The sequence below is a fragment of the Staurois parvus genome, unplaced genomic scaffold, assembly GCF_062004578.1.
Source record: "Staurois parvus isolate SC_StPar_1 unplaced genomic scaffold, SC_StPar_1.0 ptg000719l, whole genome shotgun sequence".
NCBI classification, from domain to species: Eukaryota; Metazoa; Chordata; class Amphibia; order Anura; family Ranidae; genus Staurois; species Staurois parvus.
The window spans coordinates 11634241-11661754 of NW_028318515.1; the positions used below are offsets into that span (position 1 = coordinate 11634241).

Below are 27514 nucleotides of genomic sequence, written 5' to 3' on the forward strand. Positions count from 1 at the left end.
TCCTAGTTACATTGTCTTGTTGCTGTCACTGATATCTACCATAATTCAATGGTATCAAACAACAGGGAGGTGGATAAATAAAAGTTATAAAATTGCTGTAAAGGCTGCTGCATGTCTTTCCCATGTGGCCATGTGAATGGCCTGTGAAACTACTATCAAGGTCAGTGACCCCATGTTTGTGCAGACAAGTCATGATTAAGTGCAACAGGATGCAACGCAGCACCAAAATGCAAGAGAAAGGTCTGAGTGCATACATCTGAAAGTGTACCTGTGTCTGGATTATGCAAATTAATGTATTTCCAGATTCTTAGCAGTAGAACAGTAAATGAGCTTTAACGCCCCGGTCACATTGGGTGTGACTTGGCATTCGATTTTCATGCCATGCGGCTTTCAAATCGTATGTCAAGCCCCAACCTATTGTCCGCAATTACAGCGGTCAAATCGGTGCGGTTTCAAATTGGTCAGAGCCTCACCGATTTCTACTACTTTTGCTGCAATTTGCATAGACATCTGTGTCAGATGTCTTTCAAATCGCACCTGAAATCGGCATTTCACCCGACTTTGAAATCATGTGACTTTACTGTAAGTCGCGCGATTTCAAAGTTGGGCTTGATGTGACCGGGGTGGTAAGACAAACCATCCTTTACCTCCCTTTTGCTGTAAAGTAATTCACTCTCAAAGATCCGCAATGATCTCAACAAAGACTCTAGGGCTAGCAGGCTGCCAAGATTCTGTTGAAAATTAAATTAAGAGGACAGAAACTAGGATTTCAGTGTCTCTGAACTTTAACCACCTACCGACCGCTATACATTTATGAACAGCAAAGGGTTGGATACTTATTTTTGCAGTGCGGTTTATAAACGGCAGTGCAGAAGTCACCTTTGGTCATCCTTGGATGGCTCACTTCACAAACATAATGTACAAGGCCAGTCCGAGCCGCTCTGTACCATGTAGTGACTGTGATTACCAAACATTGCAGTGTTTATATTGGTGTGCCCATCCTTCCTTTTTACAATAGAGGAACTAACAAATTAATCATTTATTCATTATCAGGGAAAGTGAAAATTAAGCGTTAGACCTGCAAGGTTATCCCATTGGTGTCCAGTAGTGCTGGTACAGGTTATGTGGTCACAGACTCACATGATAATCAGGGAGAAGGAAAACTCCTCCTACAAGCTTTAACCAATGCTCTGCTGGACACTGATAGAATACACAAGACTGCTCTAACTGCTGATGAGAAAATGTATTTAGCAGTTTATATTTACTAAAATAATTGCATTTCCATGTTGTCTGTACTGTGGGAGACCAGATATAGTGAATGCAGGGTCCTGGGTTTAGTAACACTCTTAGTCCCGATCAGCGGTAGCAGCAACAGTGGCAGCTGATATTATGGTTGTGAATAGTTTTAACCCACTCACTCCCCCCTCCCCTAATATATCTCAGATCCATGTGTCTGCAGTAATCTGCATATTAACCACTTCACCTTCCTCATCCTGCACATCCATACATTAACACCCTCATCTCCATCCTCCTACTGTATGTGACATGTACATCAAGCCCTTCAACTCCTCCTAACCTGACCTGTACATTTAAAGGAGTATTAACCTAAAAACAAAAATGTAGTACTTTATATTTCAGCCTATCAATCCTTAGATATTGTGGTTGCAGTTGTTTTGTTTTTTTAAATATATTTATAAAATTCTTTTGAGTAATTGTCAGTCAAACAATCACAGCACTAAAAACTGAAAATGGCCTAGTAATGAGGGGGTATTACAGGCTAGTACTGAAGTGGTTAACAATGAAGTTCTCAGCAACGCCTGTAGGCACAGAAATTGAGAGCATTTATTATAAGTGCCTTTACTGTTTGTTTGTAATATATAAATACTTTAGTAGGCATATTCTGTGCACAGGTTTGCTTTAATGCTGGGCATATAAAACAATTTTCCTCTGTCCGATACGAAAAAAAATGTTAAAGCGGATCTCCACCCAAAAGTGGAATCTCCGCCTGTCTGCCTCCTCCCACCCTCTGCTACCACATTTTACAGCTTTTGCGGGGGCTTTGGGGGTGAGGGTGGGGTCTGGAAGGTACCAGCTCCAACTGCTGGTTCAGTTTTCCATGGCAAACTGAGCTGGAAGTTCAGCCCCCTCCTTCCCCCTGCAGTAGGAAACCGCAGAGCTTCACTGCCAGTTTCCCTTAGTCAAGATGGCGGAGCCCTAATATTAAACAGTATTTGTAGCTGCTGACTTTTAATTTTTTTTTTTTGGGGGGGGGACTGGAACGCCTCTTTAAACATACAAATAATTGCGTAGGCTGGCCATAGATGGAGTGATTTTCTGTCTTGCAATCATGAGTTGCAGGAAAGGAAATAGATTCCTCCATCAACACAGTCAGTCTTGATATAATAGCCGCTAGCAATAATCGCATATAAAATCCAACAGGCTGGTTGTACCCAAGTTGATTGATCGATCAGCTTGGATAAATTCAGCCTTCCCATACATTGTTAAAATCTCGGCTGGTCTCTGCTAAAGCAGCCAAGATTCGAACCATCTATGGCTGGCTTTATACAAAGTGTTTAAACTGCATAGTTAAGTGCCTTCTATATATGGATACATTGGGCATCAAACATATCTAACCCCTCTTAAAGCCCAAGTCTAGGAATTAAAAAAAAAACCTTTGCAATGGATCCCCCTGTACTGCAAGGGTTAAATGCTTGCTATGTTTAGGGGGTTCCAGAATAAGAAGGAATACTTACTTTATTCCGCCTTCTAGGAGAGTCCCTCCAACAGTGCAACTGGTCCCCCACAGCCTCCTTTTTAAACTACAGTTGCGTGTTCACCCCCACCATGTATAAAGCAGGGTTAAAAAGTGTGTAAACCCAACATTTCATATTCCTGATATGTGCCTGCTGTACCATGTACTTGTTTGTTCTCTTTGTATGGCTTCCCTGGTGTGAAATCCCTGGTGTTTCTATCCCTGGTGTTTCTACCAGTACCTCTGCTTTCCTATTAATAATGACCTCACTAAGCATGACAGCACAGCATGGCCAGTTCTCTAGTCTCTTGGAACTCAGTGATCAGACTTCTGCTCACAAGCATGCTTTCACAGCCTTTCACTGGGAAGTTTAGTGTACTGCTGTTTCCACCCCCAGCTCTCTGGTCTCGGCTGCATAAGGAGCTAAGATGGTATGTAATCACTTCCCTAAAACAGGGAAAAAATGTATTTATAATTGTTTTTATACATAAATGTTTTGCTTTTTATTTCTATTTTAAACTGAATGGGCTGTTTTACAAGATGAGGGTTTACATTCGCTACAATAGTTCTACATTGTACCTGATGATGGCAAGAGACCACGCATAGACAGGAGCTTCGGGGAGAGGAGGGCAGCACCAGATCCAGCCAGGTATGTTTTTTAAATGCTGGAGCTGGGCTTTAAGGTATTTAGGACAACTGTCAGTGCAGCACATCTTATGTCACCTAATTGTTTCATGCCCCCAGAATGTCACTTTGTAGACTGAAGTCCTTTCCTTACGTTCCACTTTGCTACAGATTTGTCTGTGGCTAAAGCCTATGCTCCCTTTACAGTACAAGAGCATGGTCCTTGTAAGGTAATCGTTCTTAATTAGAGGACATGTGATTCCCCTCACTTTGATCTGAGATCCTAGAAACAACCTTATGATGAACCCTATTACTGTCAGTGTGCCTTCATTAACTGAATGTTGCCTATTGCACTCCATATTCACGTTGCAGTACATTAAAACAGATTGCTTGCTATCTGCCTATGTGATCTGATGCTCTATGCTCTGTTGATATAAAACATGCCTTTTTTTTTAGTACAGTATCATAAAGCACAAAAGTAAAATAAAAATTCCACAAAGTAACAAAAAAATATTGTTTTTCCCTTCAATGACCAAGCTCTTTTTTCTGGGCAATATTACAATTATGTGCATAAAAAATTCCTGTAACTAGGTCTAAAAGAATTTCTTTGTGTTACGTTTTATTGATTGTTTGTTAGCCAATCATTCCCTAGCTTTATCCAGCGACTCTGGAATCCTTGGATCAGAGCAGTGAAGGGGTGTTATTTTATTTGGCCAGCAAAGTGGTCATGTCTGCCTTTGCTTTTAATCATCAGTGTGGTTTTAGTAGTGTTTGTTTCACATCATTAAGCTTTTGTATCTAGTTTGGAGGGGTGTGCATTTTAATGTTTGAGAAGTTTATGTCATATCTGCTCTTTGCAATGCACACATGAAAAGAGATCCAGCGTTTTTGTCTGCGTGGAATAAGGTGTGGGAGTTTTTCCATTTTCTAACCTCATTCATCTTTTTTGTATCTTGTTCCTATGTATGGCCGGATGTAATGCATCCATATGCTAGAATGGATCTTAGCCAGCTCACTCCACATTATAGCATACAGTAAGATTTATAACAGTCATAGCTGAAGGCGGCTGAAAAAAAATGTGTTCATATTTACCAATTAAGGCCATGGTTGTTATGTAGTTTTATGTCTGGTCAGTAAACAGAAATTTGTCAAATATTTCTCTGGCTTAGTTCACTGTGTCTGCTGTATACCCTTATCTCCCTGTTTCAGTATACTTCTTTTTCTGTTTACTTAGGGCTTGTTGACACAGGAGACAGCCCTTACCACCCTCTAAAAAGCATTCAACAGCGGATCTCTTTTGAGAGGGTGGTAGAGCAGCGACTGCCAGGCAATACTGCCACTTCTTGAATGCTCCTTTTTTGACAGCCAAATGGAATTTTGCATGTAAATTCCACGTTGGAACCGGCATTTGGTGTGTTTGGCTCGGTTTACGCCTTGGCCCCAGCAGAACTGCCCTGTAAACATGACTGGGGGGGGCAACCCTGAGCAGCTACACATTAGCAGGACTCCTGCAGACCTGTCTGTATATCTGTGTGCTTGTACCTTGTACAGGCGAGCAGATATAGTCAGACAGGAAGAGACAATGAACTACCACAGTGCTCAACAGTGTCGTGGTAGTTCATTAAGAACTACAAGCTGACAGATTTAAATGCTGTCAGGATTTGTAGTGCATCATTCACAGAATTCTGTGAATGAATGATGCGGGAGGGGGGGAGCAGAATACATTTTGGCCTAAATTTATGAAGAAATTTGATTTTTAAAATTTTTTTACTGGATGTGTTTTATAGCAAAAAGACAAAAATATAGTTTTTTTTTTCAAAATTGTCAGTCTTTTTTTTGTTTATAGCGCAAAAAATAAAAAAGGCACAGGTGATCAAATACTACTGAAAGAAAGCTCTATATATGAGAAAAAGGGACATCAATTTAATTTGGGTGCAGTGTTGCATGACCGCACAATTGTCAGTTAAAGTAATGCAGTGCAGTATCACAAAAAATGTCCCGGTCAGGAAGGGGGTTAAATCCTCTGGAGGCCAATTTGTTAAAGAAGTACAGACAAAGCTTGTTTGGCCGTACTTCTCATATAGATCACAGGAGTGCAGTTCATCCTGCTGTCACTCAGCCAGCGCACGCTGGGTATAGATCCTGACTTTAAAATCAGGACCCACCCAGATGTCTGGAGCGGTACCTGGCTCAGCCTTTCAGCGATCCGCTGAGAGCATGAGCCAGCCGTTCCCTCGCCCTCCACAGTACAGTGCTCCAGTGAGAGTGTGGGGGGATGGAGAGAGAGCAGAGAGTGGTGACTGATAGTCCCTAGCTTTCTGCTCGTGGAGCACTGAGAACCGAGCAATAGGCAGTCTTTGAGCGCTCAGTTCTCAGAGCAGGCAGGGGACAGATGCAGTATCAGACCGATGCTGCATCCACCTAGGTGACTCTAATTTCTGTGCAATACACTCCATAACCCTCTCTTGCACATACTACCCACAGCCATACACTCTGTACCCCTCTCCCTGCACATACTACCCACCGCCATACACTCCGCACTCCTCTCCCTGCACATACTACCCACCGCCATACACTCCGTACCCCTCTCCCTGCACATACTACCCACCGCCATACACTCCGCACTCCTCTCCCTGCACATACTACCCACCGCCATACACTCCGCACTCCTCTCCCTGCACATACTACCCACCGCCATACACTCCGTACCCCTCTCCCTGCACATACTACCCACCGCCATACACTCCGCACTCCTCTCCCTGCACATACTACCCACCGCCATACACTCCGCACTCCTCTCCCTGCACATACTACCCACCGCCATACACTCTGCACTCCTCTCCTGCAAATACTACACAACGCCATACACTCTGCACTCCTCTCCCTGCACAAACTACCCACCGCCATACACTCCGCACTCCTCTCCCTGCACATACTACCCACCGCCATACACTCCGCACACCTCTCCTGCAAATACTACACACCGCCATACACTCCGCACTCCTCTCCCTGCACATACTACCCACCGCCATACACTCCGCACTCCTCTCCCTGCACATACTACCCACCGCCATACACTGTGCACACCTCTCCTGCAAATACTACACACCGCCATACACTCCGCACACCTCTCCTGCAAATACTACACACCGCCATGCACTCCTCTCCCTGCACATATTTTTATTTTCCTCAATGCCTAGGGCCCACTTTTGATCTTGCACACGGGCCCACTGAATTCATGATATGCCCCTGAGTAGGATACAATGGAAGCTGCAAAGCTAAACCAGGAAATAGGGTTTTACAATATGATGAAGGTGTGTAAATCACAAGACTTGCTGAAGAGAGTTACAGATATTTTGGCAGATAAAACGGTGCACATATACAGTATTTAAACTGTATACACAGCTGTTAGTTAATAGGCATACTATAAAATATCAAGTCAGCTATATAAATATCATATACCAATGTTTGCTTTTGAGCAACAGTGAGAAAATCTTAAGTGAGTACTTAAAAATTAAAAGTGTGGTTTATATATAAAGGGTGTGGATTATACATGGCCCAGCTTGACTCAAAAGCATGTGAATTATTCGGTGCTTGCAGAAAAATAATAAAATCTTACTATATAACTTTGAGCCTGTGACAAGTGGAACTTCACTCATAAACTCAACTTCCTCTCCTCTGCTCCCCAGCACCTACCATTTAAACAAATGGAAATCATTTTTTGATTTTAACTTTTTGAAATACTTTTTTTTTTCAATTGCACCCACTCCCTCATTTCCAGATTCCTCACCTAGGCAAGGAGGACTTGCAGTATATCAGCTGCCCACAGCCTGCTAGAATATATATATAATACCTCCCAGGAGGCTGTGGAGCCTAAGTATTGCATTATTTTCAGTCATACTCAAGACCGGTGGCTTGTCTGTGCATGCATGGGATCAAGGGAGTGTCATCAAGGGTCCAGCTACACAAATGAGAAAAAGACAGCCTGCTCCCAATTTAAAGGATAATTTCACCTTTAAAAAAAATGATGAATGCACATTATTTTTCAGGTAAACAAATGTGCATTTACTATTTGTTTGTAAGAGCCTAGAAAGCATTGCACCCACAATCAGCAGATTGCAGGTGCAATACAGGGTTCCAGCAGACACCAGTGTAAGCTATCTGCCTGTACCTCATATGGGCAGGCAGTTACACAATAACACGAGAAATCAATGGACTACAAGAGCACTCACCAGTGCCCCCGTAGTCCATTGAGAACTACAAGCCATCAGCTGCATCACCTTCCTAGTCTGGGAAAGGGTTACATCTGTCTCTGCAGTTCTTGGTCTTTTCTGGGCTCTTCCCTCTCCCTGTGATGTTATAAAAGGGGGGAGATCTCTGCTCACAGCATGGTCTGCATGGGAAGAAGACAGATGAGCCATAAAGATGTAATCTCCTACTGCTTCACAGGGGGCTTAGGAACCCTCGGCCCATGCAGGTGAAGAAGAACGTGATCACTGTAGAGCAGGACTGCTGCACCTTGCAGTCCGTTGGAGTCCAGAGATCAACCAGTGTCTGGAGATTGCCAAACATGGACTAAAATGTGAAAACAATGTAGCACTAATCACTAAAAGAAAAATAAAGCAATGTGCAAATAGATCCCCTCAATTATAAGTGAATAAACATGTCTACTAAAATAGCCTCGTGCTTATAAACACACAAAAAACAAACTCCTATAGTGATGGTGGAAGAAACAGTCCTATTGACTAATAACAGTGCGTGTTTTAACAAATATACATAAACACACAAAGTGCACTTAATATATATATATATATATATATATATACACACCTACACAAATCTCATAGAGTGAATAAAAACAACCTCATGTGCAAATGTGAACTCAAATTAGTGCGATAATATACACACAATAATCTATTTTCATGCGTTTTTTAAAGTCCAACTTTCAATAATCATACTCCAGTGAACAAAATAACACGTGCTGATATCTGTGTGAAAACGTGGGTTGATAGCTGTATAAAAAATCATCCGACCACCGGCTGAATTAGCCTCTCACCTTACAGACTCGACCCTTGCGAGTCAAAGCGTTTTTATAGGATCCCTCTCACAGATCCTCCAGGTTAGTATCACTCCAAACGACAGCTCCCAATATGTGCAGATCTCCCTCTAGGGATCAGGACTCCAATAATAGCTCTTTCTCCAGGCAGGATCACATATTGCGCTAACCACTCACATGTAACATAAACACAAAACTCCCATTGCGTAATATGTTTATTGCCAAAGTGTGGTAAAGTAGAATGCACACTTACATAGTGTAAATCAAGGCTCCCACCACATGCTCTTGGATGTCATCTGCATGGGTGTACAGGGTACAAAAAGGTGTACCAAGATGGCCGCCACGCCGGAAGTACGTCACTACGTCGGGCCGACGCGTTGCGTCACAGTACCATGTGACTTCCTCAGGGCCAAACATGGACTACTACCCTGTTGAGGTATACCTGGGCAGCCTAGTGGAGCTACTTTGGGAACGTTCACTAACAATGCTCATGTTGAACTTTATCGCCAAAATAGTTTAGTAAAAGTTGCATCAAATGGTCTAAGCCTGGTCTGAGGATATTCAAAGGGGTGCATGTTGGTTCCTGGTGTACAAAAAGAACTTGGTTCCATAAGGCACAACTGAGGTATGAAGCAAGGCCACCACTAAAGGTTAACTCATCAAAACAAGTGGAAGAGCAGTGCAGTTTCTATGGGTGACCAAGTATGGTGCAAAAGTGTACAGCAACCTGTTGTGAAGCATGGTAACTGGCAGGGTGAAGGGTCCTCTGGTAGCAAGGGAGTCGGTGTTCTGCCTTTCCCCCCTGCAGTTGACTTCCCAAAGCAACTGAGGCCAAACTCATGTTATGGGGACCTGCAGCTTAGCCATGTGGTATGGGAGAGCTGGAGGAGTTAAATGAGAGCATGCCTGAGATCCACGCTATGTGCTTGCTGGGACCCCATCTGGTCACTGGGAGTGAAGTGTGCAGAGGTATGCTGGACAGGTGGAAAGGACAATGTCTTAGCCATGTCCCTCCTAAATGTGACACCCAACGACAAAGTGTGCAAGGACAAAAGGCAACACTTTCACAGAGGAAATACTGTACACACTGTATGGCTCATCTCAAAGTAGGAGTGCTGCCATAAGGTTGATTTCACCTGAATGCTGCCCCGCCTGGTCCCAGGCATTGATGAGTGTGATCACAAGTCAATGGTATCCCATGTGCAGGGTGAGTGGCCCCGCCCACAGCTTGGTGTAGTTGGCAAGAATATGCCACCTCATGCCCACAAGTGGGACAAGACAAGCAGTAAAAGAGAGGCAGATTACAACAGGACATTTAACATTGATGTTTATTCTGCATAAGCGAACGTCAAAGGAAAGCGGCATATGGAAAGTTAAATTCATGGACAGAGGTGAACTTGGATGGATGGATGGTTACTTCTGTTAGTATAGAGTTCTTCCATGTTATCAGATAGATCATCCTGTTATCAGACAAATTGGGGAGGATTTACTAAAACTGGTGCACATAGAATCTGGTGCAGCTGTGCATTGTAGTCAATCAGCTTCTAACCTCAGCTTGTTCATTTAAGCTTTCACAATAAAACCTAGAAGCTGATTGGTTACTCTGCACAGCTGCACCAGATTCTGTGTGCACCAATTTTAGTAAATCCCCCCTTTGTCATGTTATCAGAGACTTCAACATGTAGACAGAATACTGTTTTAAAAAGTCCTGGACGTCAAGTGGACTTGAAGTGGTTAAAAGAAGCTCATGGCTGCAGCTGCAGCCCTGGGGCATGGTATTGTTTTTTTTCAGCTGGTGATCAGCTGTTCAGTAGAAGTGATCTGGGCAGATGTAGATACCATAATGAGAAGGGCCCCTACCTGCTGCCACCCACGGTGGTTCCCAAGAAACTGGTCAAACTGTGAGAGCAGGAAGAGACTGTCCATTCCTTACTCCCCTCTGCAAGTAGTGAAGCCAGAAGCAATAAACATTTTATCACTCCGTTTCAGAGCTGTCATTCTCTGGCTGCCGTAGCAATTTACAAGGGAATGTTTCACTTTGCAAGGAATCCCCAGTTACCTGCAAGGGAAAGAAAACTGCACTTTTGCTTGCACATGCTTGGATAATAGAAATTAGCAGATCTTCACCTCATTTACTAAGCTCTGGAGAAAATTACCTTGTAATGTGCAACTCCCTTTGTAAAGTGAACAGCCTGATTGTCTTTAGTAAATAAACCCACTGATGTCTCCATAAAGAGAACCTGTCAATCTTTCCATGCTATCACATTGCAATTGTACCACACATATGATGTATCGCAGCGAACATTGGAGTGAGAGCAATAATTATAGGACCATAAACGGATAACCCGCAAACAGCAGGACAGGTTGGATACTACAATTGTGTGCTGCTGGTCCGGACCTTTATGTGTGCATGCACTCTCATCTTCTCGAGCTAATCTCATCTGCAGCTTCTCTGGGATGCTCAAAGTGCACAAATGCAAACCTGTAATATCCAGCAAGTCCTACAGAAAGCAGGATGGAGGGAGATTGAGGTGCCAGTTATTTTTACAGAACGGCCCCCACAGCTGCATGTGTAATGAGAGAAGCTGCAGCATTTGAAACAGAAGGAGTTCTGGTATGTACTTGTGGGAAGGTGCAGCGGAGTGTAGCAAAACTTGAAATTTGCATTGATCAGAATGTTACAAGCACCCTAGAGGAAAATAACTCATAGTACCATGTAGTCAAAGATGTGGCTGAGGAGAGGTTCCGACAGCATCTGTTTAGAGGGTGAAGTGCAGCCTGACCGGTCAAGTCCCAAGAGGAGAGATTTATTTTCAGATTAACGAGGCCCTAGTCTTTCCCTCTTCATCAGGAACCTTTCCCTGCTGCTAGTTGCTGTCCCTCACAGGGTCTCTCGCCCCGCATTAGCCACTCGTCAAATGTGTGAGTTATGGGGGAAGGGACTTAAGTAGACCTTGCTGACCCAAGATGGCTGCATGGCCGCAGCGTAGCCAACCAGAACGCTACTCTATTGATCCAGTAAGCCAAAGAAAAAACATGTTTCCCTTGGACTTCCTCTCCAGGCTGTGGTACTGCTCGGGTTTAGCGCCAGCTACAGTGTATAAAACAGATTGCACCTGCCTACATAATAGTCAGAAGATATGGAATTGCATAGGGGGACTTCTAGAAAATGCTGCTGAAGGTGAACTTACACTTTAAACCAGGTTTTAAGGCTCATGTACTGTACCTGTTAAACAAATGTAAATCATTGTTAATGATAAAAAAAGACACTGCCATGTTAATGAATACTATGTTATTAGAGAGACCACATTTTTACTAAACTATGGGAATGTCAAATGCAAATTAGGGACACCTCTCTAGCCCAACATTCTCTGGTTCCTGGGGCTTTGGAAGTCACATCAATGGTCACACTACAGAGCTGCAGATGACTTTTGTATGCCATTTAACTCAAAAAGGAGAAGGAGGAATTTTACAGCTGACATGTAAGAATGGCATGTATGACAGAAACTGCTGTAACAGTAGATTCCACATTTCATGAGAGGTCCACTTTAAAGCTATCTGTAGTTGCACAAATCTTAGAAAAGGAAACATTAACAGAATGTTTGTTCCAGTTAATTCAGCCTAAATTGGATAAAGCTAAGGTCATGCACATACAGTTACAGGCACAGTTCATTATGCTTCGGTAACAAAATGTTATATTGAGATCATAATGTTCTTTCATGGCTCACTACAAACTAGTCACAAATCTGGTTGTTTGTGCATTTCTAGATACAGTGGGGCAAAAAAGTATTTAGTCAGCCACCAATTGTGCAAGTTCTCCCACTTAAAAAGATGAGAGAGGCCTGTAATTGGCATCATAGGTAGACCTCAACTATGAGAGACAAAATGAGAAAAACAATCCAGACAATCACATTGACTGATTTGGAAAGAATTTATTTGCAAATTATGGTGGAAAATAAGTATTTGGTCAATATCAAAAGTTAATCTCAATACTTTGTTATACAGTTGCAAGAAAAAGTATGTGAACCCCTTGGGATTACGAGGAGTTTTGAATGAATTGGACATAAAATGTGCTCTGAACATCATCTAAGTCACAATAGAAGAACACAGTCTGCTGAACGTAATACTACACAAACATTAGATGTTGCCATGGTATAATTACACATAACATGTAAACATTCACAGTGCAGGGAGGCAAAAGTATGTGAGGCCCTAGCTTAATGACTTCTCCCAGAGCTAATTGGAGCCAGGAGTGAGCCAACCTTGACTCCAATCAGTGTGATGATATTGGATGTGTTGCTGACAGCTGCCCTGCCCTTAAAAAACACACCTGTTTTGGGTTTACTGGTTTCAAGAAGCACTGTCTGATGTGAACCATGCCTCGCAGAAAAGAGCTCTCAGAAGACCTACGATCAAGAATTGTTGACTTGCATGAAGCTGGAAAGGGTTACAAAGTATCTCCAAAAGCCTTGATGTTCATGTGTCCACAGTAAGACAAACTGTCTACAAATGGAGAAAGTTTAGCACTGTTGCTACTCTCCCTAGGTGTGGTCGTCCTGTAAAAATGACTGCAAGAGCACAGCGCAGAATGCTGCATGAGGTAAAGAAGAATCCCAGAGTGTCAGCTAAAGACCTACAGAGATCTCTGGCACATGCTAACATTTTTGTTGACACATCTACAATAAGGAAAACATTAAACAAGAATGGAGTACATGGGAGGACACCACGGAGGAAGCCATTGCTGTCCAAAAAGAATATTGCAGCACGCTTGAAGTTTGCAAAAGAGCACCTGGATGTTCCACAGCACTACTGGCAAAATATACTGTGGACAGATGAAACCAAGATTGAGTTGTTTGGGAAGAACACACAACACTATGTGTGGAGAAAAAAAAGGCACAGCACACCAACATCAAAACCTCATCCCCACTGTAAAACATGGCGGAGGGAGCATCATGGTTTGGGGCTGCTTTGCCTGGAAGAATGAATTCCAGAGTTTATCAAGACATTTTGCAGGAAAACATACGACCATCTGTCCGCCAACTGAAGCTCCGCAGAGGATGGGTGATGCAACAGGACAATGACCCAAAGCATACAAGTAATTCAACAAAACAATGGCTGCAACAGCATAGAATACGCCTTCTGGAGTGGCCCAGTTAGAGTCCTGACCTCAACCCGATTGAAATGCTGTGGCATGACCTTAAGAGAGCGATTCACACCAGACATCCCAAGACTATTGCTACACTGAAACAGTTTTGTGAAGAGGAGTGGTCCAAAATTACTCCAGATCGTTGTGCAGGTCTGATCTGCAACTACAGGAAACGTTTGGTTGAGGTTATTGCTGCCAAGGGAGGGTCAACCAGTTATTAAGTCCAAAGGTTCACATACTTTTTCCTCCCTGCACTGTGAATGTTTACATGTTATGTGCAATTAAACCATGGCAACATCTAATGTTTGTGTATTTTATGTTCAGCAGACTGTGTTCTTCTATTGTTGTGACTTAGATGACATTCAGAGCACATTTTATGCCCAATTCATGCAAAACGCCACGTAATCCCAAGGGGTTCACATACTTTTTCTTGCAACTGTATATCCTTTGTTGGCAATGACAGAGGTCAAACGTTTCCTGTAAGTCTTCACAAGGTTGGCACACACTGTTGCTGGTATGTTGGCCCATTCCTCCATGCAGATCTCCTCTAGAGCAGTGATGTTTTGAGGCTGTCACTGGGCAACACAGACTTTCAACCCTCTCCAAAGGTTTTCTATGGGGTTGAGATCTGGAGACTGGCTAGGCCACCCCAGGACCTTGAAATGCTTCTTACGAAGCCACTCCTTCGTTGCCCGGGCGGTATGTTTGGGATCATTGTCATGTTGGAAGACCCACGTTTCATCTTCAATGCCCTTGCTGATGGAAGGAGGTTTGCACTCAAAATCTCACGATACATGGCCCCATTCATTCTATCCTGTACATGGATCAGTCGTCCTGGTCCCTTTACGGAGAAACAGCCCCAAAGCATGATGTTGCCACCCCCATGCTTCACAGTAGGTATGGTGTTCTTTGGATGCAACTCAGCATTCTCTCTCCTCCAAACACGACGAGTTGTGTTTCTACCAAACAGTTCTATTTTGGTTTCATCTGACCATATGACATTCTCCCAATCCTCTTCTGGATCATCCAAATGCTCTCTAGAAAACTTCAGATGGGCCCGGACATGTACTGGCTTAAGCAGGGGGACACGTCTGGCACTGCAGGATCTGAGTCCCTGGCGGCGTAGTTTATTACTGATGGTAGCCTTTGTTATGTTGGTCCCAGCTCTCTGCAGGTCATTCACTAGGTCCCCCCGTGTGGTCCTGGGATTTTTGCTCACTGTTCTTGTGATCATTTTGACCCCATGGGGTGAGATCTTGCGTGGAGCCCCAGATCGAGGGAGATTATCAGTGGTCTTGTATGTCTTCCATTTTCTAATTATTGCTCCCACAGTTGATTTGTTCACACCAAGCTGCTAACCTATTGCAGATTCAGTCTTCCCAGCCTTGTGCAGGTCTACAATTTTGTTTCTGGTGTCCTTCGACAGCTCTTTGGTCTTCACCATAGTGGAGTTTGGAGTGTGACTGTTTGAGGTTGTGGACAGGTGTCTTTAATACTGATAACAAGTTCAAACAGGTGCCATTGATACAGGTAATGAGTGCAGGACAGAGGAGCCTCTTAAAGAAGAAGGTACAGGTCTGTGAGAACCAGAAATCTTGCTTGTTTGTAGGTGACCAAATACTTATTTTCCACCATAATTTGCAAATAAATTCTTTCTAAATCGACCAATGTGATTGTCTGGATTTTTTTTCTCATTTTGTCTCTCATAGTTGAGGTCTACCTATGATGCCAATTACAGGCCTCTCCCATCTTTTTAAGTGGGAGAACTTGCACAACTGGTGGCTGACTAAATACTTTTTTTGCCCCACTGTAGATGGTATGGGGGAACTGTTTTCCAGCTGCCCTACAGTAACAAAATAATAATTTAATCTCTTGCTATGTTTGCTGTGTAGGCCTAGGTGACAGTGTCTCTGTAAAGGACATACCATGACCCCCTTGTACTCACTTTTCCAGTGCTAAGATTCACTGAGATTGACTGTGATGCTGGCATTCAGCATAAAGCCAGGGCCTTGATCCTTCCGTCAGCTAGCGTGCTATCCCCTGCCAGAAGACGTGCATTCTTTTTTCTCTACAGTTTTTCATTCTTTTATTCCCCTTCTTATCATCCCCTAGTTCTTCCTCTTGCTTAGAGGAACCCTCTGGGACGACTATATTCTTACTTTTCCCAATTTCACAATTCAAGCTCTTGTTCTCCTTTATAACAACAGTGTTTGGTATTAGCTCAGGTTCCCCATACCAGCCTGGGTTAGCCGGAAGCTACATCCACCTTTCATTGCTTAGTCTGTAAGATATTTCTTTTTATATTCTTATTTAAGACCATATAGTATGACATGACAGTCTGTTATCATTAATAACCTTCAACAGTAAAATATTAAGCATGTACAATTGAGTGGTTAAAAGACCGTATTATAGCAATAGACCAAGTTCCTTCATAACAACAGACCGTACCTAAAGGCTCATGGCTGTGGCATCAACGATAAGTATATCCTGCACTGAGGTGGCAGTTGTGTAGAAGGTTTATCAGAGATACCCGGAATGGAATCTGGGTGGCCAATAATAGGCGTCAGTGGCGCGAGGAAGCCAGAAGTCTCAGTTATCCTATAGTACCTACAGAGTTCCAGTAAAGTTAGTTCAATCAAGGGATGTAACAAGGGCTTTTTAACAAGGGCTATAGCTCAATCTGTTCTGCTGTCTTTCCATTATAATTTTATACATATAAAACCCTTAATAATAACTTTAGGAAAAAATAAAATGGCGTCCTGGGCCTTTTATATACTTCCTATTTTGCTTGATGCAAGGCCTACGTAATGGATCAATTAAAATATTTGATTTTTCGTTACAACGAAACATTTTTATGTTATTTTTCAAAATATCCAGCATAGGAAACATTTGTTTATAGTTCATGTTTTTGCTACAGGGCACTTTAAAAATTCAATAACCACAAATGGCCAAGTATTTGGCAGGTACAACACAATTTCCCATTTTACTGGTTTACTGTAGAATACTTTAGAATAAAAGTATCTCCTTTTGTTTTTTCTATCCGCTGACTCCCCAGCCATCAAGTGAGCACAGACTTTTTCTGCATTAGACAGTACTTATTAACATTACCTTCATCCCTTAAGTTCCAATTATCTTAGCAGTGTAAAGGCCAGATCAATCACAGTCTCTGTAAAATTAGCCTCCTTGTGTCCAGTATGAATGTTCATAAAGTATTGTTTGTTTGCAACTGTTCTCTACAAGACTTATGGGAGCCGATCCAGCCGACAGATTTCTAGCTTTTTTCGTCTGTAGATTGTTCAAGGATGTGGAAACCTGGTTCCCTACAGACACTTCACAGTAAAACAGCGAAACTGAACGTTTTAGTGATTAATTGTCAGTGAAGGAGCCAGAGGAAGTTTAAAAGTGGTCGCAGGGCTCTGGTGTATACCAGTTGTACAAGCAAAGTCCTGAATGTTTTTCCAATAAAACCTTTAAAGGAAACTTTTACTGAGAGAAATAAAGAGAATGTGGTTGCTGAGCTCTTTCTGAAAATGTTGTTTCCCTGACTGCCTTAAGCTTACTACACATATTACAATCTGAATGTACAATATCTTTCCGATCTACCAACAACTAATACAAGGGCCTGCCTGACTAGATGAAAGTTGATTGGATAGATTGGGTAGGTCCTTATATTACATATATTTGGTAAATCTAAAGTTGATTGTACATATTTTGTATGGCCAGATAGTAGCATATATGATGACCCTTACTGAGTCACTGATGTGTGGCAAGCATGCAGCTAGTCACATTACCAAATCTTACTGCAGATGTTCTGAAAGTAGCATTCTGGGGCAACAGACTAAAGATGGCCATAGTGTGATCCACATGTGGCCAGTTCAGCAGGGATTGGCCGAATTTTGATCCATGTGTGGCCACTGCAGTTGATCAAAAGTAAATGTATCAATTGACTTCTGTTCAAGCACCCTCTTGGGTAAAACTTAATCATCTGCTATTGTACTCAGGTGTATTCTAAAATGTGTGGATGGGGAACTGGTTCAGTTTATTTTTCATTCAGCCAAGTGAACCATGTATGGCCAGCGTAAGATCTCACAATGCATACATACAGCTATGGGGCTGCAAACACAGGCACACTCACATACCTGGAAGAGCACTGCTATTTTTTAGGAAGAATACAAGACAAAAGGTGCATTTTTCATTGGTACTGAATAGGTACAAATAACATTTCTAGATACTCCATAAAATATAGAACATCTTCACTTTCTGAGTTCAGGCCCTCTTTAAGTAAATATACCTGTGATGTTTTTAATACATTTAAAAAAACATTCCACAGAAACTGTACAATCATACTGGGCTTAAAGTGTAACTGTGGCCAGAATATATAAATTCAAATATTTTTGTATTCTTAACAAGCATTACATGCATACAGCCATTCTCTCTACTACTGTACTTTCCCTCCCAGCAGTGATTTAGCTGCCTTCTAATCTCTAATGTAAAGCCAGAGTAGGCACTCTGGCAGGGGTAAGCAGTGTGAACTGAGTTGTAGATATGAATAACTTCAGTGCTTCGGTAGTGAACTAGATGAGTTGTTCCCAGGGGCGGACTGACCATTTGGAAACTCAGGCCCTGCCTGAGGGCCCGAGTCAGTAGGGGGCCCCATGAGATGCCCCTGGTACCTTTTTCATAGGCTTTTTTGAGTTTGGGCAAGGACACAGGGGCCCCATGATCCCCTATTGCCCGGGGACCTCATGAGTTGTCAGTCCGCCCCTGGTTGTTCCCCAGTACTTGCAGCTATAAAAGTCAGTATGGTTTTTTTAGGTCATTTATTACTTGCTAACAATATTCAAATGCTGCAGTGTCTATAGCCTGGCAACAGATTCAGGTTAGGTACCAATAGTTTAGGCCACAACTATATAATTCTTTATTTATTTCAAAGGAGGTAAAGTGAGTCACTTGTTCTTGACTGTCACACATAACTGTATGCATTAATAAGATAACATTCATAAATTGTAATTGTAGTCCACATTCTGTCTTTTGTAAAACAAATCTCTTTTCTCTATACAGGCTCATGGAAATTACACCAAACCTCAGGGTCACCCAGGTAAGCATGCATTTTTTTTATCTGTGGAAAACAAGCACATGCACTGTATATCAAAAGCCTAGAGGCTTTCTAGTAAAGAGGAGAAAATAATGTATTTAAGTGATTTGGCAATGTGCACTCCATTTTTAACTTTGCCAGGTGAAAATTAGATTCACACAATGGTAGTATAAGTAGACATGTACACGCTGGAAATTTTCATGTCATTTCAGATGCATTAATTCATTGAAGAAATTTGTTTGGTCATATTTGCTATGTTAACCCGATTTGTTTTTGGAATCGTTTCATATCTTCGGCATTCATTTTGTATATTCTTTGGTCTGGGTAGATTCGAAAAATTTGACAGTTTTTCTTGGAGATTGCTATATATTCTATATATCGAATCAGACAGACTCAATATTTTCAGACGCTAGTCCAATCCACCAAGAGTAATGGCATGAGCTGATTGGATAATATTGACTGGTGTCGTGTGCATCCGAATTAACAAATAGAACGAAATTTGGATACATTCATTTTCCAAATCGGAATTATCGAACAAATTCAAAAACTGAATTAATTTCCCCATGGGCCCGAACTACTATCACATCATGTGACATCATCCTTTTTATATATTGGGCAGGGAACATTTTCAAATATAGTCTAAGCCTACTTGCAGTACACACTTTACACATATCACAGTCCATGTACCTACAAAATATTCTTCAGCTGCTATACCACAAGTGATCCTAAAGGATCATTTTTAAAAAATAAAATAGAATATGGACAAAGAGCTAACATTTTGTCTGAGCCTACTTTAATGAAAAACTAATTAACATAGTTGGAAACTAGTTAGCAACCAGTGACTGTTGGGACAATAAACACTTTGATTAGGAGTCAGCCAAGTACAGCAGTAAGGGACAATATAGAGTGTAGTAGTTAGCAGTATTTGTCAAAGTGCCTTTGATATTGCTGATAAGCTGGTAGAAAAGATCGCTGGTGTCTTTGGCTAACGTTTGGAGAATAAAATTTTCGATACTGATGGTTAGGGGGAGGAAAAACTGCCCAGTGCTGGTGGTCAGATAGAGAAAAAAAACAACCAGTATCGGTGTTGAACAGGAGGTAAAAAAATGCCAGCATTGGAGGTCAGTGGAAGAAAAAAATGACCCAATGGATAGGAAAAGGGGCACCAGCACTCGTTGGGGGAGAGAGGGAATCATTGGTGCTCAGTAGGGAGAGCAGGGGGACATTTGTGCTCTGTGGGGGGAAAGGAGAACCTGGTACTTTGTGAGGTTGAGTAGGGGCACTATTACTGTCTGAAAGTAGAGAAGGAGCACTAGTACTGTCTGAAAGTAGAGAAGGGGCACTAGTGATCCACGTAGGGAGGGGGGGACACCAGTGCTCTTTGGAAGAAGGGGATGGGGAACATATGCTGCGAGGAGGGAGAGGAAGCACTAGTACTCTGTGGAGGGATTGGGGAAGGGGGAGAGGGCAATGATGTTTTGTGGAGGTGGGGGCACTAGTGTTCTGTGGTGGAAGAGGTGGAGCATTGGTGGTCTGGAGAAGGAGGAGATGCATCAGTGCTCTGCAGACAGAGAAGAGGGGCACTGGTTCTCTGTGAAGGGAGATGAGACACCTATGCTCTGTGGAGGGAAAGGGAGTCACTGGTCCTTGGTGAGGTTAGGGTCATGGTCATTGGCGTTCATTGGATTACTTACCTGTTCATGCTCTTTGGCCCACACTGCTGGCTCCCTGTCAGGAATCAGCAGCAGGGATGGTCAGATCTGCATGGCTACATTCAGGAAACTGGGACCAGACTGTATATGCTTTAAGTGAGATTTATTTCCAGTGAATCAAAAACCACCCAAACAGCAGCAAACAGCAAACATGAAAATACAAGTGAACCAAAACCCCAGTGACAGAATACATACATATACAACATATATAAAATTAGGAGCACAAAAAGGGAAGGGAAAAACGGGGGTGGGGGGGTGCAGGGAGCAGATGGGAAGTGGGAACAAAACTGGAAAAAGGAATAAGGGAGAGCAGGAATAAGGTAGCAGGGTACAAGGTACAAGGCAGGAGCAAGATCAGGATAACTGGCAACATGATCTGGCAGCAACAAAGCAAAGCACTGGAGCAAGATGGACTAATAGGGGAGGGCCTAAATACCCTCCCAGCAGCCAGCATCAGGTGGAAACTGGTTACTGGGATCTGCTGGCTACTGAGAAACTCCCACTGGTGGACACTGGAATTAAAACCCTCCATCCAGGGAACCACAGGCAGGGCCTGGACAAGGGGTAGGCGGAAGGGGCGGCTACCTGGGTGCATTGGTTTATTGTAGCGATTAGTGTACCTTCCTCCTCTTACAAGGCTGACAGGAGTGGTGACAGTGGCAGTGATTTTGACAAGCAAGTGACTGCTGGGCGTAGGATCCTTTAAGCTTGCACATCATGAACTGGGAGGGGGAGGGATGCGCAGTTTGGAATTTTTGCCCTGGGCGCTGGATGACCTTGTCCTGGCACTGACCACAGGTGATCCAGGTCCTGACACTCCCACTTCTACTAGACCTAATGTATAATGCTATGCTTATATTGGGAAGGAGATTACTCCACCCAACGGCTCAGATGACGAGTGCAGGAACGAACATTCCCACAAGCACGGGGATACAAAATTCAGGTGTCCTGCAAAATCTGTAACTGTTGAGAGGCATGCTGACATGATTATGCTAGTGCCATTCTCTGCATCGTTACACTGTGAGTGCAGGGGACTATAGTGACCTGGAATATTTATTAATATTTTACTGTACTAAGGCCAACTATCAGTTGTCTCTCTTTTATTATAATTTGTTAAAAAATGTATTGTTGCTATATACATACCTCCCAGCTATCCCTGATTTCGAGGGACTGTTCCTGGTTCGGAAAAAAAGTCCCTCTGTCCCTCTTTCCTCCTCATTTGTCCCTCATTTTGGTCTGATCTATATAGTTGAATATAAAATGTACTATTTATCTTTCAAAAAGTGTTTCCCAGTGCTAAACCTTACATCCAAATTCTAAATGGCTGCATTTGTAAATTTCAAAAGCCAATATAAAGGAATAGTAGTGGTAAGAAAAGAAGTACTTGTGGGTTTAGCTAACATTTTTTTTGTAGAATTCTCCTTTAACCACCTCCCGCCCACCATATAGTAAAATGACGGACGCAAGGTGGTTCTCATATGACGTTCTCCCATTCTAACCGCGCATGCGCGGCTCCCGGAGAGCGCAGCGCGGCAATCGGCAGTGCGCTTTGTCCCTCGACAGCGGATCACCGATCCACGGAAAGAGCCGAAGATGTCGGCTCGGTCATGTGATCAGCTGTGTCCAATCACAGCTGATCACATGTAAACAGGGAAATGCCGGTTATCGGCATTTCTCTCCTCACGAGCTGTCACGCTGACAGCTCATGAGGAGAGGAGAGCCGGTAATCGGCATTCCTCGGAGGGGACATGTACACTGATCATCAGGGCACTGATGATCAGTGTGCCCTGATGATCTGTGTAGCCCCATCAGCGCCACCTGTCAGTGTCCATCAGTGCCAGCTCTCAGTGCTCATCCATGCCACCTGCCAGTGCCCATCAGTGCCACATTTCAGTGCGCATCAATGCCACAGCAATGCCATATATCAGTGCCCATCTGAGCTGCCTTTCAGTATCACCCATCAGTGCCAGTCAGTGCCACCTATCAGTGCTGCTAATCAGTGCCACCTATCAGTGCCAGTCAGTGCCGCCTATCAGTGCCAGTCAGTGCCACCCATTAGTGTGCATCAGTGCTGCCTATCAGGGCCCGTCAGTGCCACCTAACAGTGCCAGTCAGTGCCGTCTATCAGTGCCAGTCAGTGCCGCCTATCAGTGCCACCTATCAGTTCCATATATGAGTGCTGCCTTTCAGTGCCCATCAGTGATGCCTGTCAATACCCATCAGTGCCACCTACCAGTGCCTCCTCATCAGTGCCCATCAGTGCCACCTATCAGTGTCCATCAGTGCAGCCTATCAGTTCCCAACACTATAGCCTCATTCGTGCACATCAGTGAAGGAAAAAAATCACTTATTTACAAAATTTTATAACAAAAACTAAGAAAACATGTTTTTTTTTCAAACTTTTCAGTGGTTTTTGGTTTGTTTAAGAAAAAATAAAAAACCTAGAGGTGATTAAATACCACCAAAATAAATCTCTATCTGTTACAAAAAAATTATAAAAGGTTTATATGGGTACAATGTTGCATGACCACGCAATTGTCATTCAAAGTGCAACAGCGCTGAAAGCTGGAAATTTGCCTGGGCAGGAAGGGGGTATTGCCCTGTAGCTAGTGGTTAAGGGGGGCATGGCAGGGGGTGTGTCTTATGCTGACATACTTTTGCTAATAGGTGTCCCTCATTCCCATCTCAAAAAGTTGGCAGGCATGTGCATATACAATATAGTACATACCTCTTTACACAATCATAAATGATACAAAATGTGTATCTTTTTCCATGAAAGGCAAAAAAACGATATAGAAATGATGGTAACATAAGTAAAGCTTATCCAAGTGTTTTTTTCCCTGGTACAAGTTTATTTGGTTATGAATGATTTGGCTTCTGTCATGAAAATGTATGTACTCTGACAAAACCAAAATATTTCATTACAGCCCTGCCATGCAGCCTTCTCTGTGCTTTATTCAGGGCTACAGTAACATGAAACCTTATGATTAACTGAAATATGATTTTCAAAGAACAGAGTATCAGCACATGTAAAAGCAGCTGGCTGTAATGGTGAGAATGAAGAAAAAAACACGCTTTTCCTAGGGTGGCCCAGGACAGGGTTACAGGAAGCTGGGGACAAATATGAATAGCTAAATTGTCAGTACTGTAACTGGCAGTGGATGGATGGATTAGAGTTTATGAAATATTTGGTTGTGATGCACATTCAGAGTGTGTTTATTTGAAGAATATGGATGAATTTTGTCTCTCTCTCTCTCTCTCCCTCTCTCTCTCTCTATATATATACAGTTGCAAGAAAAAGTATGTGAACCCCTTGGGATTACGTGGAGTTTTGAATGAATTGGGCATAAAATGTGCTCTGAACGTCATCTAAGTCACAACAATAGAAGAACACAGTCTGCTGAACATAATACTACACAAACATTAGATGTTGCCATGGTTTAATTGCACATAACATGTAAACATTCACAGTGCAGGGAGGAAAAAGTATGTGAACCTTTGGACTTAATAACTGGTTGACCCTCCTTTGGCAGCAATAACCTCAACCAAACGTTTCCTGTAGTTGCAGATCAGACCTGCACAACGATCTGGAGTAATTTTGGACCACTCCTCTTCACAAAACTGTTTCAGTGTAGCAATATTCTTGGGATGTCTGGTGTGAAGCGCTCTCTTAAGGTCATGCCACATCTTTTTAATCGGGTTGAGGTCAGGGCTCTGACTGGGCCAGTCCAGAAGGCTTATTCTGTGCTGTTGCAGCCGTTGTTTTGTTGAATTACTTGTATGCTTTGGGTCATTGTCCTGTTGCATCACCCATCCTCTGCGGAGCTTCAGTTGGCGGACAGATGGTCGTACATTTTCCTGCAAAATGTCTTGATAAACTCTGGAATTCATTTTCCCATCAATGACAACAATCCGTCCAGGCCCTGAGGCAGCAAAGCAGCCCCAAACCATGATGCTCCCTCCGCCATGTTTTACAGTGGGGATGAGGTTTTGATGTTGGTGTGCTATGCCTTTTTTTCTCCACACATAGTGTTGTGTGTTCTTCCCAAACAACTCAATCTTGATTTCATCTGTCCACAGTATATTTTGCCAGTAGTGCTGTGGAACATCCAGGTGCTCTTTTGCAAACTTCAAACGTGCTGCAATATTCTTTTTGGACAGCAATGGCTTCCTCCGTGGTGTCCTCCCATGTACTCCATTCTTGTTTAATGTTTTCCTTATTGTAGATGTGTCAACAAAAATGTTAGCATGTGCCAGAGATTTCTGTAAGTCTTTAGCTGACACTCTGGGATTCTTCTTTACCTCATGCAGCATTCTGCGCTGTGCTCTTGAAGTCATTTTTACAGGACGACCTCGCCTAGGGAGAGTAGCAACAGTGCTAAACTTTCTCCATTTGTAGACAGTCTGTCTTACCGTGGACACATGAACATCAAGGCTTTTGGAGATACTTTTGTAACCCTTTCCAGCTTCATGCAAGTCAACAATTCTTGATCGTAGGTCTTCTGAGAGCTCTTTTCTGCAAGGCATGGTTCACATCAGACAGTGCTTCTTGAAACCAGTAAACCCAAAACAGGTGTGTGTTTTTTAAGGGCAGGACAGCTGTCAGCAACACATCCAATATCATCACACTGATTGGAGTCAAGGTTGGCTCACTCCTGGCTCCAATTAGCTCTGGGAGAAGTCATTAAGCTAGGGCCTCACATACTTTTTCCTCCCTGCACTGTGAATGTTTACATGTTATGTGCAATTAAACCATGGCAACATCTAATGTTTGTGTAGTATGATGTTCAGCAGACTGTGTTCTTCTATTGTTGTGACTTAGATAACGTTCAGAGCACATTTTATGCCCAATTCATTCAAAACTTCACGTAATCCCAAGGGGTTCACATACTTTTTCTTGCAACTGTATATATATATACAGTAATACCTCAGTTTAAGAATTTAATTCGTTCTGCAGGACTTTTCTTATAGCGAAAAATTCTTAAACCGAAATGCCGTTTCACATATGAATGCATTGAAAACCAATTAATCTGTTCCGGAGATCAGAAAAAAGTAAACACTAATAAATACTGCATGAGTTATTTTATCAAGTCATGCGGCATTTTAGTAGTGACAACCATGTGTTAATATTTCAGCTGTTAGCGGGGTTCCCACTGACAGCTGAATGTAAAAGAATTGCTGGCAATTAAAAAAATAATTTAAAAAACTGCGTGGGGGCCCCCTTCCCATCTATACCAAGCCCTTCGTGTCTGGTATGGATTTTGAGGGGAACTCCCACGCCAAAATTTAAAACAAAATGGCGTGGGGGTCCTCCCCAAAATTCATACCAGACCCTTTTCAGAGCATGCAGCCTGGCAGGTCAGGAAAGGGGGGGCAAACAATGTTTCTTTTTAGTTTCTTAACAGAAACAACATTTCCGTTAACTTTGGGGAAAGTGACAGCTAATTCTGTGAGCTATAGTGAAGAAAAAAAAAAAGAGCCAGCAATTGCATTTAAAAATCAGCACTGACATACACTTCGTATTGCGAAAAAAATTCATTCAAAATTTGTAAACCGAGGCATTATTTTCAGTGGATTTTCATTTGTAAACCGAAAATTACTTTAACTGAGGCATTCTTAAACCGAGGTATTACTGTATATATATATATATATATATATACACACAGTTCACAGTATATACACTGCTCAAAAAAATTAAAGAAACACCTTGAAAACACATCAGTTCCCCTTGGGGAAAAATATCATGCTGGATATCTATACTGATATGGACTGGGTAATGTGTTAGGAATGTAAGGGTGCCCCATCGTTTAATGGAAATGAATATTATCAACCTACAGAGGACTGAATTCAAAGACACCTGAGCTCTTGAACAGTCTGAGGTGCAACCTGGCGGCATCGGATGGAATGAAACATGATATCCCAGAAGTGTTCTATTGTATTTAGGTCAGGCAAGCATGGGGGCCATTCAATGATATCAATTCCTTCATTGTCCAGGAACTGCCAGCATACTCTTGCCACATGAGGCCGGGCACCAGGAGGAACCCAGGACCCACTGCACCAGCGTAGGGTCTGACAATGGGTCCAAGGATTTCACCCCAATACCTTATGGAAGTCAGGGTGCCATTGTCTTGCCTGTAGAGGTCTGTGCGTCCCTCCATGGATATCCCTCCCCAGACTATCACTGACACACCAAAAAAATGGTCATGCTGAATGATCTTGCAGACAGCATAACATTCTCCACGGCTTCTCCAGACTCTTTCACGTCTGTCACATGTGCTCAGGGTGAACCTATTCTCATCTATGAAAAGCACAGGGTGCCAGTGGCGGACCTGCCAATTCTGGTGTTCAATGGAAAATGCCAATCGAGCTCTATGGTGCCAGGAAGTGAGCACAGGGCCCACTAGAGGATGTCGGGCCCTCAGGCTATCCTCACGAAGTCTGTTTCTGATTGTTTGGTCAGAGACACTCACACCAGTGGCCAGCCGGAGGTCATTTTGTAGTGCTCTGGCAATGCTCATCCTGTTCCTCCTTGCACAAAGGAGCAGATACTGGTCCTGCTGATGGGTTAAGGACCTTCTATGGCCCTGTCCAGCACTCCTAGAGTAACTGCCTGTCTCCTGGAATCTCCTCCATGTTCTTAAAACTGTGCTGTGAGACACAGCAAACCTTCTGGCAATGGCACATATTGATGTGCCATCCTGGAGGAGTTGGACTGCCTGTGCAGCCTCTGTAGGGTCCACGTATCGCCTCATGCTACCAGTAGTGGCACTAACCCTAGCTAAATGCAAAACTAGTGAAAAACAATCAGAAAACATGAGTAGGGAAAAAAATGTCAGTGGCCTCCACCTGTAAAACCATTCCTGTTTTGGGAGTCGTCTCATTGTTGCCCATCTAGTGCACCTGTTGTTAATTTTCGTTAACACCAAAGCAGCTGAAACTGATTAACAACTCCCTTTGCTACTTAACTGACTAGATCAATATACCAAAAGTTTAAATGACTTGATGCTATACTCTGGTTAAAAAGGGTTCCTTTAATTTTTTTGTGCAGTTTATGAAACTACAATATCTCCTATGTGCTTTATCTTTCACATAATTATATTTACCAAACTGGCACAACTACTGTCAGAGG

The 27514-nt window shown here is 42.8% G+C and overlaps 1 protein-coding gene across 2 annotated transcripts in view; it reads left to right on the forward strand.

The window, feature by feature from the left end:
- Nucleotides 1-27514, forward strand: part of ADGRD1 (adhesion G protein-coupled receptor D1) — an 827296-nt gene that overhangs the window by 17049 nt on the left and 782733 nt on the right. For both annotated transcript variants that reach the window (XM_089653751.1, XM_089653752.1), the window contains exon 2: nt 18640-18676. In XM_089653751.1, coding sequence (XP_089509877.1) covers nt 18640-18676 — 37 coding nt within the window. The remainder of the gene's footprint in view (nt 1-18639; nt 18677-27514) is intronic.